This window comes from Spermophilus citellus (assembly GCF_964194105.1).
Source record: "Spermophilus citellus genome assembly, chromosome: 16".
In the NCBI taxonomy this organism is placed as follows: Eukaryota; Metazoa; Chordata; class Mammalia; order Rodentia; family Sciuridae; genus Spermophilus; species Spermophilus citellus.
This window is the reverse complement of record NC_138196.1, coordinates 78,531,795-78,548,757: the sequence shown is the minus strand read 5'-3', so window position 1 is coordinate 78,548,757 and position 16,963 is coordinate 78,531,795. Positions and strand designations below refer to the sequence as shown.

Here is a 16,963-nt window from a genome sequence, read left to right as displayed (position 1 = left end):
CAGGTTTGGGAGAAGCAGGAGATCATGGGTGATGTCTGGACTCACTGCTGAGATGTTGGGACAAGGAGGGCTGAGAAGGAGAATGTGGCTTCGTGCCTCCAGTAACGGTTATTCTAATTCCCTCATGCATGAGGTGGCTTACATTTTTAAAGCACTCTCTTATCCTTGTTCTTGTTTGTTTGTTTGTTTTTAGAAATTTTGTTTAAAATACACTTAACATAAAACTTACCATTACACCCATCACCACTATCTAGTTCTAGAACATTCTCACCATCCCCAAAGGAGCCCTGCTCCCACAGCTTGTGCTGAAAGCCAGTGCTATGTCTGCACCATGTATGCAGAGTGTACCCAAGCAGAGGGCATCTTCTCTCCCAATAAAAACAGCTCTTTTTTTTTTAAAAAAAATAGTAATTTGGATGGGTCAACTTTTAAAGGTAATATTTAACATGTTACCTTAGTGACACGTTTAAAACCACATAGGACATACAATAATATATAGACTTAAAATACTGCATTCCCCAACTCTCGCTGCCACGACAAGTCAAGCAGTTCACCGTTCTTGCCTCCATCTCATTGCTGTGTTCTGCACACACCACCGTCCTCACGGCCCGAGAGTGGCTGCTTCTTATTAATCCAGAAGGTGTGTATATTTTAACGACAGCGTTTTCAAGGTATACTTCACATAGCATAGAAGTCCCCCTTTAGAAATGCTCCCAGAATTGTGCAGCCATCACCACTGTGTATTTCCAGAACTTTTTGGTTACCCCAAAAGGAACCCCCCCCAGTGGTGTTTAAGCAATCCCTCGCCACCCTCCCTCCCCAGATCCACTTCCTGGTCATCCTTCTGTCTCGGTGGAGTTTCCTGTCCTCATCCTACAGAGGCTCTGTGACTGGCCTCTTGGGGTCTGGGCTGTTTCCCAGCTTCCTCCGCGTGGTGGCCTGTGTTAGCCCTTCATTCCTTGTTGTGGCGGAATCACATTCCATTGCATCCATCCAATGGCTTTTTTCGTCTGTTTATAAGCTGGTGGACGTTGGACCATTTCCACCTTTAGGCTACTGTGACTGGTGCCTGCGTCCTTCTGCGGCCCAGCTTGTGCGATTATCCCCATTTTACAGATGAGTGCTGAAGCAGAGTGATGGGAACGTCGGTGCCCCCTGGTAGGTCAGCCTTGTCTAGGGAGAGCAGCCGGCTGACTCTGGAAAGAGGAAGACGGGGATGCCTCAGTCAAGCTAGGGGTAGTGCAGGAGCCCGGTGCTCCTGGCAGGCCTTGCCCCGCTCCGTGAGTGTCGAGAGGCATGACTCAGGATCCTTCTCTGGCTTTGGTCAGGTTCAGCAGAAGGAGCCTTGCAGAATCCAGTGGCCCCCTGCCATGCCAGCTCGGTGACGCCCTGCCAGGTTAGACCACAGCAAGCTGGACAGGCCCTCTTTTGGATGTGCAGGGGAAGCCAGTCCCTCCTCTGAGACCATGGGCCCCTCCCATTCTGCACTGCCGCCCTGGATGATGTTTGGCCTGTGGTGGCCCCTTCTGCTCCCAGCAGGTAAGTGGCTGCTTTATCTCTGGGACTTCACCGCTGTGTGCTCACGTGCCAGGTGGGGGGATCTCCTGCAGGTGGGCTCACTGCAGTTCTCAAGCCTGCAAGGATGTTAGAGGTCATAGGCTGGTGCCTGGTTCCACAGGGGGAAGGTGGAGGGGCTGTCACAGCGCTGATATTAGCAGCTGTGTCACCTTGAATGTCCCCAGCTTCAGTGTTGCTCATCTGCAAAACAGAAATAGTGCTGTGGACCTCCAGGAGCTCTTGTGGGGACAGAAGGAAAGCCTGCGCCTAGCACCTGGGTCACAGCAGGCACCCAGGATACACACGTGGTGGTTATTGTCCTTGCCTGGCTTTCGGTCCCAGCTGGAGCTGCTGCGCTTCTGGGTTTGGAGCAGTAGCTGTCCACTCGCTCAGTGGCAGAGCCTTGGTGTGCCGAAGCCGTTGGCAGAGTACTGAAACCCCCCAAGAGACCCATCAACAGTGGTTGGCCTCGTAGATGAGAAGCGGCAAGTGCCAGGGGTTTAGGAGCAACTCAGGGAGGTGCCCACAGTGGCGAGGGCTACGGCTGGCACTGCTGGTTCCTCTGACGACTGGGTGGGAAGGAACGCTGCTCACCACCAGGCTAGCTGTCATGGGGCAGGTCCCCTCCCTGCAGCTTACCTGGGACCTGGGCTGGATCTCCCCCCTCCCTGCCGCAGCACCCTGGCTTTGTTATCTAATATCACACAGGTGCTGACGTCCATTGCTGACGACCAGCACGAGCGAGTGCACCGTGGCCTCGGGGCTGTGCACAGCTCTGATGGACATTATCATAACGAGTCCTCCACAGGGTTTGAGGTGGGATCTGGATTCACATCCCACCTGACAGCTGAGCAAGCTGACGCTCACACAGATGGCGGCCTCTGCTTTGATGGGAAGCCGCGTGCCCGCTGCCTCCTTGGCTTCTGGAGACCCCTCCTCTTCTCTCCCATCCCACAGCGTTGGCGCAGCGAGGCCCCCACACCCAGGCTGAGGACCGCCTCTTCAAACACCTCTTCAGGGGCTATAACCGCTGGGCACGGCCGGTGCCCAACACCTCAGACGTGGTGATCGTGCGCTTTGGACTGTCCATTGCCCAGCTCATTGATGTGGTGGGCCTGTCTCCCCCTCCCAGGCCCCTCAGAACCCGCCTCCAGACCCCAGGCTCTTCCCCAGGGGCCCCCCTGCAGCCCCCGTCCCCCCGCCCACCTCCATTACAGCGGGGACCTCAGCAGGTTCCTCCCGGGCTGCCACAGCCCCTTCCCCTCTCTGGCCCGATCCCCTTCTGGGGCAGCAGGGGGCAGCAGGGGGTTTTCTGTGTGTCCCTGAAGAATCTGAGTCCAGGGGAGTGTTGGGAGGGACGCTGGGCTTGGGTACCGCACAGAGGCTCTTCCTGTGGGTGGGGGTCCCGGCAGCCCCTCGCGCTCACCCTGTGCTCTGGATTCTGTTGCCCTCTCTCTCTTGCCGGCCAGGACGAGAAGAACCAAATGATGACCACCAACGTCTGGCTGAGGCAGGTGAGGATTCTCCCTGCAGGGAGGGGACAGTCATCGCTAGGCCTTCCCCTCCCTGCACCTTTCCCTGGCCAGGGCAAGCTGCTGCATTCACGGTGGGTGACACCTGCCACTTGGGTCATCTGGTTGCAGGTGGCCTCTCCAGAGGACTGTGCTTGCATGGTCAGACTCTGAGTCCACTCCCTGGACATGTCACCAGAGAGCCAGAGAAGCCTTTCTTAGAAATGACATTTCATAGTCCTTGATGCTTGGGGACAGGCTGCATTGTCACCAAAACCCCACGGAGGTCTCATTCTGCCCATTTTACAGCTGAGAAAAATGAGAAGCGGGGTGCGGCTGGGCCAGTAAAGGGGCACCCAGGTGCCTGGCTCTGCTCCTTCTACCAAAGAACACTGTGTCCCTGTTTGTGCTACCTGACAAACCCGAACCTCGCCAGCTTAGAGCATGTGGGCACCTCCTATCTCAGTTTCATGGTCAGGAGTTTGAGTGGTTTCCTCTGCTTTGCATGGTGACTGCTTGGGAGCATCTGGCTGGTGGCTGTCCTGTTCTGAAGGGTTAAGGACAACTTTACTCACAGCAGGGGTATTTGGAAGGTTCTGAAAGTCTGGGCCTGGCTGGCCTCCTTGCCCTGCCCAGGACCTCTCGGGGTCTTTCCCTGCGGTATCTCCAGGAGGGAAGTCAGATTTCTGCCTGTGGCTCAGGGATCCCAGAAGGAGGGTCCCCAGACAGAAGTGGAACCTGCTGGTCTCTGGTGGCCTGAACAGGCCCAGCATCCATCTTGCCATATTCTGTAAGTCAGGGCAGTCCAGGAGTCCAGCTAGATTCAGGGAGGGGCCATAGACCCCACCTCTCAGTGGAAGGACAGCCAAAGAGCAGGTGGCCCTCCTAGATGGACCACTCCTAGGGCAGACTCATGAGAGCACAGGTCTCATGAGAACCCCAGTGCGTTCCCTCCCTTCTTACCCCTCCTGCTCTGTTCTGCTGCTCTGAAGGCCTCTGACATGGAGGTGGCAGTAGAATGTGAGAAAGAGGAGCTGGAGCCCTGCCCGACCAGCACCTGACTGTCCCTGGGCAGAGGTAAACATGCAGAGAGCCACACCCACCAGAATGTTGATTGGCATCTCTGTTTGAGTCCTTTGAATGGGTGCCTGATCCTCCAGTGCCCTTTCTGTAATTCCTGTCCCCCAGGGGGCCCTGATGGTGTTGGGCTGTGGTGTTTCAGCTACTTAGTTTAAATTAGACCTTGGTCCAGAGGCTCTGAGTGGATACTGTTCATCCCAGAGCTGTTGGAGCGTTAGGAGGTCATCTTTACAGATGTGTCAACTGGGGACCAGAGCTAGGAAGGTACTGTGTGTGTGGTTGGGGCAGGCCTAGAACCTAGGTCACCACAGTTGTCCCATGGTCTGGTCACCTGAGCCAGGGGCTGGGCAGGAGGTGAGGACATACACTGCCATGGGACCTGGGCCATCAATCCGTCACCACCTCTGTCTAGCCTGAGATGCTGAGCATGTTATTCTCTGAGCCTCATTTTCCTCATCTGTAAAATGAATGTGGTTCAACCTACTACCACAGTAATATGCCCCAATTTGACGTGGGTTTCCCAAAATGTTGGTTGGAACTGAAAACATGATGAATGGAATGGAGAGAGAATAAGACCTGATCCGGGGAGAGAAACACAGATTCGCTTGGACGTGATTTGCGGGGAGCAGGAGTGAAGTCCAGAGGGACTCTTGCTCCCTCCTGGGCCCCTGGGTAGGGAAGTCTCTGGAACATACTCTGGAGGTCACAAACAGCTCCGAGCCTCAGCCGCATGCCTCTGGCAGGTGGCTTTCCCCCTCTGTGGTCCTCACTTCCACCTGCTCGGCACGCCCGGGCCGGCTGTCTCTGCAGCCTCTTCCTGAGTGGAGAATCTCACCACCTCTGAAACTGTGAGTCAGCTCAGATCCTGCAGTGCCTCACTGGAGCCAGCCAGGGAGGCAAGAGAGGACCAGGGCATGGCTGGGGACCCCACCTGCCTGGGAGTTAGCTACTGAGGTGGGGGCAAAGCGAGGAGGGTGTTTATCTGGGAGGGTGTGCCAGGTTCCTTGGTCAGAGCCCTTTCCTGGCATCACAGCCCCTTCTGTTCTGTGGGGCTGGGCAGGGCTCCGGGGGCTCCTGAATCCCTGGCTCAGCCTAGGTTGACTGAGGCCCCTCCCTGGCATGGCATTGATGGGACCCCTCCCCTGCACAGGAGTGGAGCGACTACAAGCTGCGCTGGAACCCAGCTGATTTTGGCAACATCACCTCCCTCCGGGTCCCTTCAGAGATGATCTGGATCCCTGACATTGTCCTTTACAACAAGTAGGAAGCCATGGAACTCTGGGCAGACCCCCAGGAGGGCGGTAAAGGGGACTTGGAGGGCTTCGTCGTTTCCCTCTCAATGCTTAGCAGAGAACCCCCTCCTCTGTATTCTTTTATTCCTTTCATCCTGTTCTCTCCCTCCTACACACCAACTTTTACTGGGCACTGAAGATGTATTCATTTGTACACTGTGACAGTGGGACAGATTTGCCAACTCTGAGTATCCTTTGGAAAATGTAGTTCAGGCTCTCTAAAAACGCCTAAGAGTTGAAATTTTAAAGGATGGCAATATTGTCTGACCAGGTAAGTGGCATCCTGTAGTAGCACCTTTGAAGAACAAACTCACTGGGTATGTTTTTTCTTTAATCATGTTATCTTATACTTGCCTTGGATTCAAGACCCAAAGGATCAATCTCACCCTAAAAACTAGAAGCTAACAGAAGCTGGAGGGCGGGGAGAGTCTACAGAGAATCCCAGTGGGCAAAAATCAATGAATTAAAATACTTTTTGATAGGAGAAATAGAAATCTATATTGTTATTAGTATGTTTGGTATCAGGCAATTCTTCATTGAGAAGTTAAAAAGTTCAAATTTAAAAGAAGGTGTTATGATTGTCTAAAACCAGTTTCTAAAGCAGGTTGCTGCTTCCTTGAGATATGAATAGCTGTAACAAGATTCTGTGGTCATGGTTTTGGATCATACTGTATGTCTGTCACCCTCTGCCAAGGGCTTTGGAAGCCAGCAGAGCACAATAGCATTTTAAATGCTGTTTTAAGTCCTGCAGCAAAGAAACCAGCTTACCCAGCACTTCCCAATCCCTCGGACCCTACCTTGGAAATGATATTTTTGAACAATAAAACATAGAGAGAGGGTCCATTTCTGGACCTCCAGAGAGGTCAGCGGTTCCTTACACCAGTTCCTTACACTGTCTGGTTCTGGGCAGGCCCAGTGCCCTCTCACTTAAACACACACATGCCACTGGGTGACCTGGCAGGTCTGACACCCAGGTACCTGTTTGCTGACTCATGCCCCCACCCCATTGCTCTGTACCCAGGAGCTGGCACCCAGGAACATTCTAGTTTCTGCTTCCTGTGCATTTGGCAGAGATATGAGCAAAGTCCTAGGGTCAGATACAACTTCACATTTCAGGATCGTCAATAAAGCCGTGACCACTAAGACTCGATTTTCTCAAGAAAAGTCCAGTCAAACTTTCGTAGACATATAAAGAAGCATCTGCTCCACCCAGGCACTACACTCTGGCCAATCAACAGAACTGTTCCTTCCCTAAAATGGGTGCACGTTGCCATCTAGTGGCAACTATGTGAAATGACCAAAATGCCTTTAATTTCTTTTTCTTTCTTTCTTTTTCTTTTGACTTTTTGCCTGATGTATTTGTTACTCTCTTTTAAAGTTCCTGTTTCCAGCCAGTCTGTCTCTCTACCCTGGAACTATTCCTTGGGAAACTCCCTTGTATTCTGATTCCCTGGACTTTAGGACAGACGGTAGGAAGTGAAGGGGGAATTGAAGAAGTCCCATCTGACTGGTCACCAGTGTCCCCATAGTCCATGTGGGTCTTTGGATACTCATTCCCACAAAGTCCCCAACCTCATCGACCACAGTCCCCATGATGCCCACCTGGTGGCCCCAGTGAGCACTGTTAAGGTTTTCCTTGGCCCCAGCTGTTTCTTGTTCCTGCAGGGCCCTCTGCTGGGGTGCTCCCTCCCCTCCCTTGGCTGAGTCCTCCCTGAGCACTCCAGCCAGCCTCCTGTTGGTGCCAAGCTGCCTCCTGGGGGGGGGGGGGGTCTAGTGGTTGAGGTTAGATGCATGGACTCTAGGAAGTTTCCTCACTAGCCAAAATCTTAGGTCTCTTGAGCAAACAACAAAAGGTCCAGGTGGAAAAGTCATGATCTTCTAACTAAGAGGCTGTTTGCTCACTGTGAGCTAGGAAAGTACAGTTCAAAATCATCACTCTAAAATATTAAAGGAATAAAACAGGCAATAGAACTGCATACACCCCTCAAAATATGACCTCAAATATGCAAAACCATCAGAATCGTGGTCTGCGTGACAGTAGAATAGACATGATATGTATAATATCACAATGTTAATAGTGGGTATTTTAAAAATTCTTGGTACTTTCCAGTGTTCTTCAAAACTCCACCTTTTGTATTTAAAACAATGTTATATGAAAAGAAAACTCAGCTATGTCCGTCTTCTGGGGAAATTTTATACCCTTGTAAAAGACGGGACACTTGACCAGCTGAGAACCGCCTTGTTCGGGTTGCTCTCTGCAGCAGTCTGGGTGGGTCAGGTGGGTGTGCAGAGCCCCCAGCTGGTCTTCTCTCCGCAGTGCAGACGGGGAGTTTGCGGTGACCCACATGACCAAAGCGCACCTCTTCTCCACGGGCACTGTGCACTGGGTGCCCCCAGCCATTTACAAGAGCTCCTGCAGCATCGACGTCACCTTCTTCCCCTTCGACCAGCAGAATTGCAAGATGAAGTTTGGCTCCTGGACCTATGACAAGGCCAAGATCGACCTGGAGCCGATGGAGCAGACGGTGGACCTGAAGGACTACTGGGAGAGCGGCGAGTGGGCCATCATCAACGCCACGGGCACCTACAACAGCAAGAAGTACGACTGCTGCGCCGAGATCTACCCCGACGTCACCTACGCCTTCGTCATCCGCCGGCTGCCGCTCTTCTACACCATCAACCTCATCATCCCCTGCCTGCTCATCTCCTGCCTCACCGTGCTGGTCTTCTACCTGCCCTCCGACTGCGGCGAGAAGATCACGCTGTGCATCTCCGTGCTGCTCTCGCTGACCGTCTTCCTGCTGCTCATCACCGAGATCATCCCGTCCACCTCGCTGGTCATCCCGCTCATCGGCGAGTACCTGCTCTTCACCATGATCTTCGTCACCCTCTCCATCGTCATCACCGTCTTCGTGCTCAACGTGCACCACCGCTCCCCCAGCACCCACAGCATGCCCCGCTGGGTGCGGGTGGCCCTGCTGGGACGTGTGCCCCGGTGGCTGCTGATGAACCGGCCTCTGCCACCCTTGGAGCCACATGACTCCCCAGGCCTGAAACGCAGCCCTTCTTGTTACTGGTTGGAGACCAACATGGACGCAGAGGAGAGAGAGGAGGCAGAGGAGGAGGAGGAGAAAGGCAGATGGGTGTGTGCAGGCCGCCCAGCCCCCTCCAGGGGTATCATCTGTGGCCGGGGACGCCTGCCCCCACAGGCCTCAGGGCCCAGGGCCGCGGCTCCCCCTGGGGAGCATGAGATCTTGCTGTCGCCTCGCATACAGAAAGCCCTGGAAGGTGTGCACTATATTGCTGACCACCTGCGGTTGGAGGATGCCGACTCTTCGGTGGGTGAGGTCTGGGTGAGGGCCTCCCCTAGGTGACCCTACCAGCTTAGCAGGGAACCCTCCCACCTCAGGGTGGTAGCTAGACCAACCTGGTCCCCTCCCTGAGGGCTGGCCTCCCTCATTCATGGCTCCAAAGAGTCTGGAATCAATTGTGAGAGAACATTTAGCTGGTGGCTCTTGGGACACTTGTTGGCAGTAGGTCAAGAATGTCCCTGCTCAGCCTCACTGGGAGACAGCGAGCAGAGAAGGGCATGCTTAGATGTGGACTCTGCCATGCCACGCTTATGCCACTACCTACAGGAGCTGGCAGGGATGGGAGGTGGAGGGGGCATTAGGAGAGCCTGGTGGGCTAGCCCCTGGGGCAGTGGCCTTCCTCTTTTGTGCTAGATGGTCCCCCTCTTCTTTTCTCATCAGGCCCTTTATGAAGCTCATGAGTCAACCACAAACCCTGCAGATTCTCGGTTGTATGAGGCTGGGCCTCTCCACAGCCCCTGCCTTATCTAGCGCTCAGCATCAGAATTCTCTTATCAACTTAGGGAAGGGTGAAAGGTGGAGAGGATCACTGGGTAGCCTTGTTGAGTGAATGAGAAAATTAATCATTAATTTGGGAGCAGCTAGGCATCCATCCCTGGCCTGGGCTGGGAGTCCAAGCTGCACAAAGTCCACCCACCCCCTATTCTGCCCCAAGTCACACCTACCCCACCCACTACCTTCTCTGTACTGAAATCACTGCAGCCACTGGGACTCCATCTCTTTAGATGGTTCCAGCACCTCTCTGTGTCCCTCTAGTCCCTTTGCCCAGAACCTGTTGAGCCCCAGCAGTGTGGAGGGTGAGATGGGTGGGACACAGGAGAGGGTGGTATGGGGCTTGGGCCAGCTCTGTTTCTCCCTCCACCCCATCTCTGCACCTGTGCCAGTCTTAGCTTCCCCTCGGGTCTCAGGGGGCAGCTGCTGCTGCCCTGTGGTTGTCCCTACAGGGGCTGAGCATGGGAGGAACACTTCTTGAGGCCTGGCCTCTGTCACTGTGAGCCATTTCTCCCGCAGGTGAGAGAAGACTGGAAGTGTGTTGCCATGGTCATCGACAGGATCTTCCTCTGGCTCTTCATCATCGTCTGCTTCCTGGGAACCCTGGGGCTCTTTCTGCCTCCGTTCCTGGCTGGAATGATCTGATGTCCCTTGTGTCGGCTCCAAGGCCGTCCTGCCAGCCAGCAATGACCACCTTTAACTGCAGCTCCCTCCAGAGTGCCCTCGGGGGCCAGCGCCATCTGCCTGCAGTGCTTCTGGGGGGAGAGCACCAGCTCTGAAGGTCTTTCTGGAGCACTGGCTGTGACGCTACTGCACCTGGCACTGGGAATCTGCTGGACAGAAAGCCCCGTTTAGGAAGCAGAGGAGCTAGAACAGAAGGAGGACTCTGCCCTGCAGAGGGGTGGGACTAGCACAAGGAGAAACAATATGGCCTTGAGGGAGGGGCACATGGGGGAAGGGGAGGCTGCCTCGGGGGTGGAGGGGCTATGAGCAATGGTCTAGATTTAGGAATGAGCCCAAAATTCCCAGGGGAACCCCCAGGCCAGGGTCGGGGAGGCTGGCAGTACAGGTTGGGCTCTTTAAACCAGGCTGAGGAAGCAGTTCAGTGTGAGTTTGCAGGGCTTGGAGGTGTGTGGTGTAGCAGCCGAGGAACAAGGGACTTTACAGAAGGAGCGGGGAGCAGGTGTGTGGGGGGCCAGTGGAGCGGGGCCTTCCCCTCCACCCAAAGCACCTTCAGCACCCCCTGGGCTTCCCTGAGGCATCGTGCCTCCCTCTTCCTTGGAAAGAGGCAGCCAGAACGGAGAGCCGCTGCTGTGGGCGCCGTGTGCCCATGAACCTGCAGTGAACAAACCGGGAAGGCCATCGCTGGCTGTTCTTCCGCAGTGCCCTGGTCTCTGTGGTCTGCGGTCAGCACACCTCTCTGGAGTTGGGGATCTCTGCTTCAAGCTCCTTCAGTTCTGAACTCCTCCCAGCCAGGGACCCTTTAGTTTCTCCTCACCCTAGGACCTAGCACAGCACAGGGGGAGGGGCACCGGCACTCTGTTGTGCGTGGTGGAGGGGAAACACTGAACATTTTGGGCTCCACACCTGCTGGGTGATGCCAATGCCTGGCCGTGTCTGACCTGCTCCAGGCCATTCTGTGCAACTTGTTCTTGCTCTGAGGAATGCAGAGCCCCAGGGGTCAAGCCTCTCCTGAGCTCTGTCCAGCCCCTGAGGGCAGGACCTCAGCAGCCACCAGAGGTGTACACCAGGCTGTGCAGACAGTGTGGAGCCCCAGGCAGGAAGCAGAGTAGGGCAGACTGCTGACTTCCTTCTGTCTTGGGGTCCTGTCCTTCTGAACCTCCTCCTCCTCAGCACACAACACTCCATCACACATCTGGAAAGACCTACCAACCTGTGACCCTGGCCCAGGCCCTGCTCCTCAGTTCTCTCTGAGACCCCCACTCAGTGGCCTTCTGGCCTCGCTCCTCCCTACTCCTGTGAATGTAGTGGCCCCCTCCCCCGCCCCCACTGTCTCTCTGTCTACCTGGGGCTCCCAGAGGTGAGCTCCTGCTGCAAGGACATTCCCTGTGTTGTTCATGTCTCCTGTCCATCCATCTCGCATGTGAGTAAAGTGGTTAAATAAAGCCAAGTCTGCTGCTCCTTCAGCTGTGTGACCCCCCCAAAGCCCAAGTGGTCTGGGTGCAGCTGGAAGAGGGATGCCACATGGACGAAACTGCCTGGGGTCCCTCCTGGAAAGTGGCCCCTGAGTCAGGCACCCTATCGTCCAGTTGGGGCAAAAGGGCTGGAGCACACCTGTCCCACTGCCAGGCGCTTTCCTTGGCCACGGCCCAGCGTCAATCAGCCCTTGATCTGCACCCAAGAACAACACCATCCATCTCTTGCTGGGCTGTGGTTCATGGCCAGCCTCCTCCCACAAAGGGCACATCAAACCAACACCACAGTCCAACAAACCACAAAGCAAATGGTACGAGTTTAATTCAACCACAAATCTGATAGAAAGAAGGTAAAAGAAGGCTCAACACAAACACTTGAGAAAGGAAGGGATCAGATGAGAAAAGAGGGGTGGGGAGAAGAGGAGGAGTAAGAAAAGGCAGGGAAGTAAAGGAAGAAAGAGAGGAGGTTGCCAGGGAGAGAGCAGATTGTGGTCCAAAGTCCAGTCCTGGCCGATGTCTCTCTGCTCCTTCCCCTGATACTTGGTGTGATAACAACACAGTGTCCTGTGCCAGAATTCCCAATCAGTTTGTTCCTGGACTGTGTCCCAGATTCCCCATCAGGAGGGAACCCAGCTGTTGGTCCAGACCAAACTCACATTAAATAAATTTGAATATACACTGTACAAGAAAGCCAGCCCATCCCCCATCTTACAAGCCTCCTGACCCCCCCAAATAAGGCCCTTCCCTGGCCCCTCTGTGCATCAGGGGATCCCCGAGGGCTGAAGAGGAAGGAGAAGAAATAGCTTGGCTCCCATATGGGCCCGCCATGTCCATGCATAAGCCATTTTGGCTGCTAGGGACACCATTGTGACCCCAATGAGGCTCCAGCACCCAGGCTGGGGTGGGAGGAGTAGCTGGCGGCAACAGTGACCTCTGAACCATGTGTGTCACACCCACCCTGCATCCATATCCAGAGTCCCCTCCATCCAGCTGCAGCCTGAACAGCACAGTCTGGGGTGGGGTGGGGAGGGGGTCGTGCAAAGTGGTGAGGGAAGGACCCCTCACCCCGGGCCTTCCCTGAGAAGACCACGTGACCAAAGGCAAGGCAGGGGAGGTGCATGACGGGTGGGGGTGGAAGACGCAGGCGGGTGGCCCCCACCCTAGGTCACTCTGCAGGCGGGTGGGCCAGATTGGCCAGGACCTTGGCCTGGTCCACGGCATCCAGCAGGTTCTTGGCGTCCACGGCGAGGGTGTGGGAGGCCGTGAGCATCTGTCGCTTGCACTCCTCACTCAGGGAGGTCACGGCATTCTGCTGCGCCAGCCGCATCTTGTTGATGAGGTCTGCCAGGTCCTTGTTGAGCAGCTTCTGGGTCCCCTCAATCTGTAGGGAGAGCACACAGAGAGGCGGGGCGCTTGGCCGTGGGGAAGGGTATTGGCTGAGGTAGTCAGAAGTCCCTGGGGACAAGGTGGGTCTAGGCCTGGCTGAATCCAGCCCCCCATACAGATTGGAGTGGGCCTCCCAACCCCTAGCCAATGAGGCGTGAGCATGGCCTGACCCAGCCCCATACGCCATCCCGTCACAGTAACAACCCTTCACACCACCAGCATTCAGGTGAACGGTCAGGGTCCATGGGCCTGTGCTGTTTTGTAACTGTCTACTGTCAAATCAAGAGATCTGGGATTTTTTTTTTTTTTTAACCACCAATTCCCAGAGCCAAACACACTGAGCACATGAAACACAAGAGATGTTTGTTGAATGAGTGAGTGAGTACATGGTCATCCCTAGGATACGGAGCTATCACATCACACCTGACCTCTCCTCAGGAAATTGGCCCTGAAGCTGGCTAGGTCCCTGGTGGCCATCTCAGCCCTCTGGTGGTGTCTGCCTAGCTGGGGCTCCTCTGTGGGCTAATGCTGCCACCCAGAGGCAGGTTGAGAAATGTCCCAAGTGTCCCTGCACTGTCTTGCCTGGAGCAGGCAGATGGTTAGGGTGGTGATGGGATGGGCCACATGCCACATGGATCATGTGGCGGATGGCTGACGGCGGGAGGCAGAGGATCCCAGGGCTCCATGGGAGGTCCACATTTGGTTTCCAGACGGACAGTCAACAAATGTCCAGTGACCCTGGATCAGCTTCTTACAGCTGCAGTAACCAATGACCACAAACCCAGCAGCTCCGAGCAGCACCGGTCAGTCCCTGACAGTTCTGCAGGTCAGACTTCTGAGCGGGCCCAACGGGGCTAACACCAAGGTGCAGTCTGGACTGAGTTCCTTCTAGAGCTGGGCAGGGTGTTCCCTGCCTTTCTCCATGTTGAAGCTGCACCTTCCAGCAGCAGTGTTCCTCTGACTTTGGTTTCTGTCATCACAGCCCTTCTCTGACCTTCCCCCCACTGCCCATTAATAAGGACACAGGCCCACTTGGGTAATCCACATAATCTCTTCCTCTCAAGAGCCTCACACTGATCATATCCCCCAACCCCCTTTAGCTTTGTAAGATAATGCGTTCACAGGTCCCAGGGATCAGGCTAGGTCCCTGATGGCCATCACAGGGCTGTGTCAGCAGGACACTGGGATTCCCAAGGCTTCATTGACAGCTCAGGATTTCAATGACACATTCACCTTGACCTTGGTCCAGTGAGTAGATAAAGGATAAAGGGTGGGGAGGGGAGGCAGGCGTGCCCTCTTGCACATCTGCATTCAATGAGAATTCTTGGCAATCTGAGACCCAGATAGGAAATTCACCCCAGAAGCTGGCCAGGCTCCTGGGGGCCTCTTGGCCCCCTGGTGGTGGCTGCCCACACGTGCTGTGCAGTCTCCTGATGGACAGAAATGGGGCTGCCCAGGTGGCCCAGGGGCCTCTGCTAGAAATGCGACTAGGAACAGGTGGAGGTACGGGGAGAAGGGACAGATTCGACACCATCTAGGATAGGACACCTACCTCTGTCCTCGAAGATGATGGCAAGGAGGGCAAGAGGTCATCCACACTCCCAATGAGCTTCCTCAGGGTCAGCCCCACGTTCTGAGGGGAGGAAGGCGCAGGGCAGCTGTTACCGCCTGCTGTTTTCTTTTCCAGAAAGCCCTGTTTGCTTTGGCCAGAGCACTTCTGGGGTTCCAGGACCACCTTCCCTTTGACCGTGGGTGGAGACACCACCTCCTTCTTCAGGGGTGACAGCCCCACCTCCTCCGGTCCCCTTCTGCTTGGGCTCTCACCTTCACCACCACCACGTAGCCCTCGGGGGGCAGCTGGCAGAGCTCATTCTTGAGATCCAGCACTGCCCGCACCAGCTCCATGACATTGAGGTACACCAGGTCATCCGTCCGGTCCAGGTTGGCCGTGGGCTGGATGGACTAAGGACAAGAAGCAGAGGAGGCTTGGTAGACCTGGGAGGATCCTGCTACCACTGCTGTTCTTTCGTGGGTAGGCAACTCAGCCACCAGCCCTCCAGGAAGGACTCTTTTGTGGAGCAATAGTGACCTTTCCTGGGCGTGTATCCCTCCCTTCTGCCTCCAGGACAGTGGCTGTCCAGCCAGGGAGCCTAATCACACTCTGATGATGGCCTCACACCAGACCCATGGAACCATCACCTAGCCTTGAGGTCCAGGTTGGTCAGTGCCCCTCAGGTGATTCTAATGGGCAGCCAACATCGAGAACCACTGTTCTAGAGCAAAGAATACCAGTGGCCACCCAGGCTACTGCAAGGATGGGGCGGGGGTGGTGGTGCCAGAAGCTCCAGGGAGGCTCAAGAGAGAAAGGGACCACTCCTCCTCCCCCAGGGCTGTACCTATGAGCTTTCCTCTGGGTCAGGCAGTGGGGACAGGAGCCTGGCTCTACCCCTGCTTCTACATGAACCAGCTGAGGTAGCCTGAGGCAAGGCGCTCATCTTTTAAGTCCATAGTCCTCAGTCTTGGGAATCCTCACTCCAATTCACATCCAGCCTTCGGGGAGCCAACACCTACCTGTGCCCCCAGTCGAGGTGGCTTCTGTGGGGGCCCCGTGAACTCCGCTGCAAAGGGAAGGACAGTGAGTAAGTGGGCGGAGGGGTCTCAGCAGCTGGCCTTTTCCTTCATTCACGCTGATGATCAAGAAAAGCCCTCTCCGCTACCAAGAGACTCGGGGGGTATTAGGCCCCAATCCCAGGAAGATGGCAGGGGAAGAGCATGCTGGCCTCCGTGGTTTTGTATAGAAAGAAAAAAAAAATCAAAGTCACAGCAGAGATGGGGTGACTTCATGGGAGTTCCAGCTCTGATGTGCTTCCTCCTTGATGGACATAGGCCCGAGGGACAGCAACACTCTGGCCTTGGCCACCCATGAAAAAGAAGCCTCACTCTCTACAGGCAATGGGGGTCCGTGGAGCCCCCACCCTGGTGTATCAGCTGCTCATGGGTAGATTTGTGAGGATGCTATATTGATTTTCCTTGAGCATTTGGGGCTCAAAGAAATGAAATACCAGCAGAGCCTTGCTATTCACGCCCACTCTGATGAACAAAGACACACAGGCCCTGCACAGCGGCTGGGAGGGAAAGCACAGGATGGAAGTCAGAACACTGGTTCTGCTCACACCTCCGCCACTAAAGAGCCCTGCCCCCAGGACAGCACATCTGTATTCCCCAGGTCTCAATTTTCATCTGCAGAATAAGAGGGTTAGCTCTGAAGTCACCTGGAACCAGAGAGCCTAGGCTCACCCCTGAGCCATGTAATCAGCAGCTGGGTGACACTGGGCAAGTTATCAACCAGCCGGTGTCTCAGTTGCATCCTTTGTAAAATGGAGACACACTGACTGTCTCTGAGTTGCTACAATACAAATGAGTTAATACTTGTGACTTGGGCTGGTGCCTGGCCTGTGTTAAGTTCTCTGTGTCCACTGTCCTTGTTCTTCTTATCATTATCATCAGCTCCTCCCCCCCTCCTTTCCCTGACTTCAGACAGGCTTCTGGAGAGATCTCCTAGGCTTGGTCTCGTTCATCCCTTGGGCTTGGAGAAGACCTAAGAAGTGGGGGACGTGAGTGGAGCTACTTAACCTTCCTCCACCAGGGTGAGGAGTGGAAAGGTGAGAATCACCCACTCTGCCAAATAAAGGCAGGCAGGAGATGGACAGAGAAGAGGACCAAGGAGGTAGGCGGAGCAGGGAGCAGCTCTCCACTCTGAGCTGACTCCCTTTGCACATGCCACATTAAAACAAGGCAAATAGATGGTTCTCAACATTGCAGGCATACTCTGCTGCCCCCTGCACAGGCAGTGAACAAAGATGGGGTACCCGGGTGGGGATTCCCCAAGGAAGGGCAGGACACTCACTGTAGCCGGCCTCCTTCTCTGGGGTCTACAAGGAAAGAAGGGAAGAGAACAGTCACTTCTACAGCTCTGGGGACCACCCACTGTCCCCCCTCCCTCACCCTGCTCCACAGTGTGATTAGAGACTATGGCCATGGGGTGGGAGGGTCCCAAGATGGGCAGCCCCAAGGAGGAGACAGGCAGGCCCAGGGACTGGTGATTCTTGAGGAGACAA

At 55.1% G+C, this 16,963-nt stretch overlaps 2 protein-coding genes across 5 annotated transcripts in view; one reads left to right on the top strand and one right to left on the bottom strand.

Annotated features, from left to right (window-relative positions):
• Positions 1–1,466: 1,466 nt before the first annotated feature.
• CHRNA2 (cholinergic receptor nicotinic alpha 2 subunit) lies at positions 1,467–9,948 on the top strand (the record flags this gene model as incomplete). Its single annotated transcript, XM_081269864.1, has 6 exons — positions 1,467–1,539; positions 2,515–2,666; positions 3,027–3,071; positions 5,299–5,408; positions 7,758–8,778; positions 9,823–9,948. 6 exons carry the CDS (start codon positions 1,467–1,469, stop codon positions 9,946–9,948), a joined length of 1,527 nt encoding a protein of 508 aa, XP_081125990.1.
• Positions 9,949–11,782: 1,834 nt separating this feature from the next.
• Positions 11,783–16,963, bottom strand: part of PTK2B (protein tyrosine kinase 2 beta) — a 109,648-nt gene continuing 104,467 nt past the window's right edge. For all 4 annotated transcript variants that reach the window (XM_081269623.1, XM_081269626.1, XM_081269625.1 and 1 more), the window contains 5 exons: positions 16,753–16,777; positions 15,417–15,463; positions 14,670–14,807; positions 14,398–14,478; positions 11,783–12,840 (listed from right to left, as the gene is read on the bottom strand). In XM_081269623.1, the coding sequence (XP_081125749.1) occupies positions 12,625–12,840; positions 14,398–14,478; positions 14,670–14,807; positions 15,417–15,463; positions 16,753–16,777 (507 nt within the window). In that variant the 3' untranslated portion in view covers positions 11,783–12,624. The remainder of the gene's footprint in view (positions 12,841–14,397; positions 14,479–14,669; positions 14,808–15,416; positions 15,464–16,752; positions 16,778–16,963) is intronic.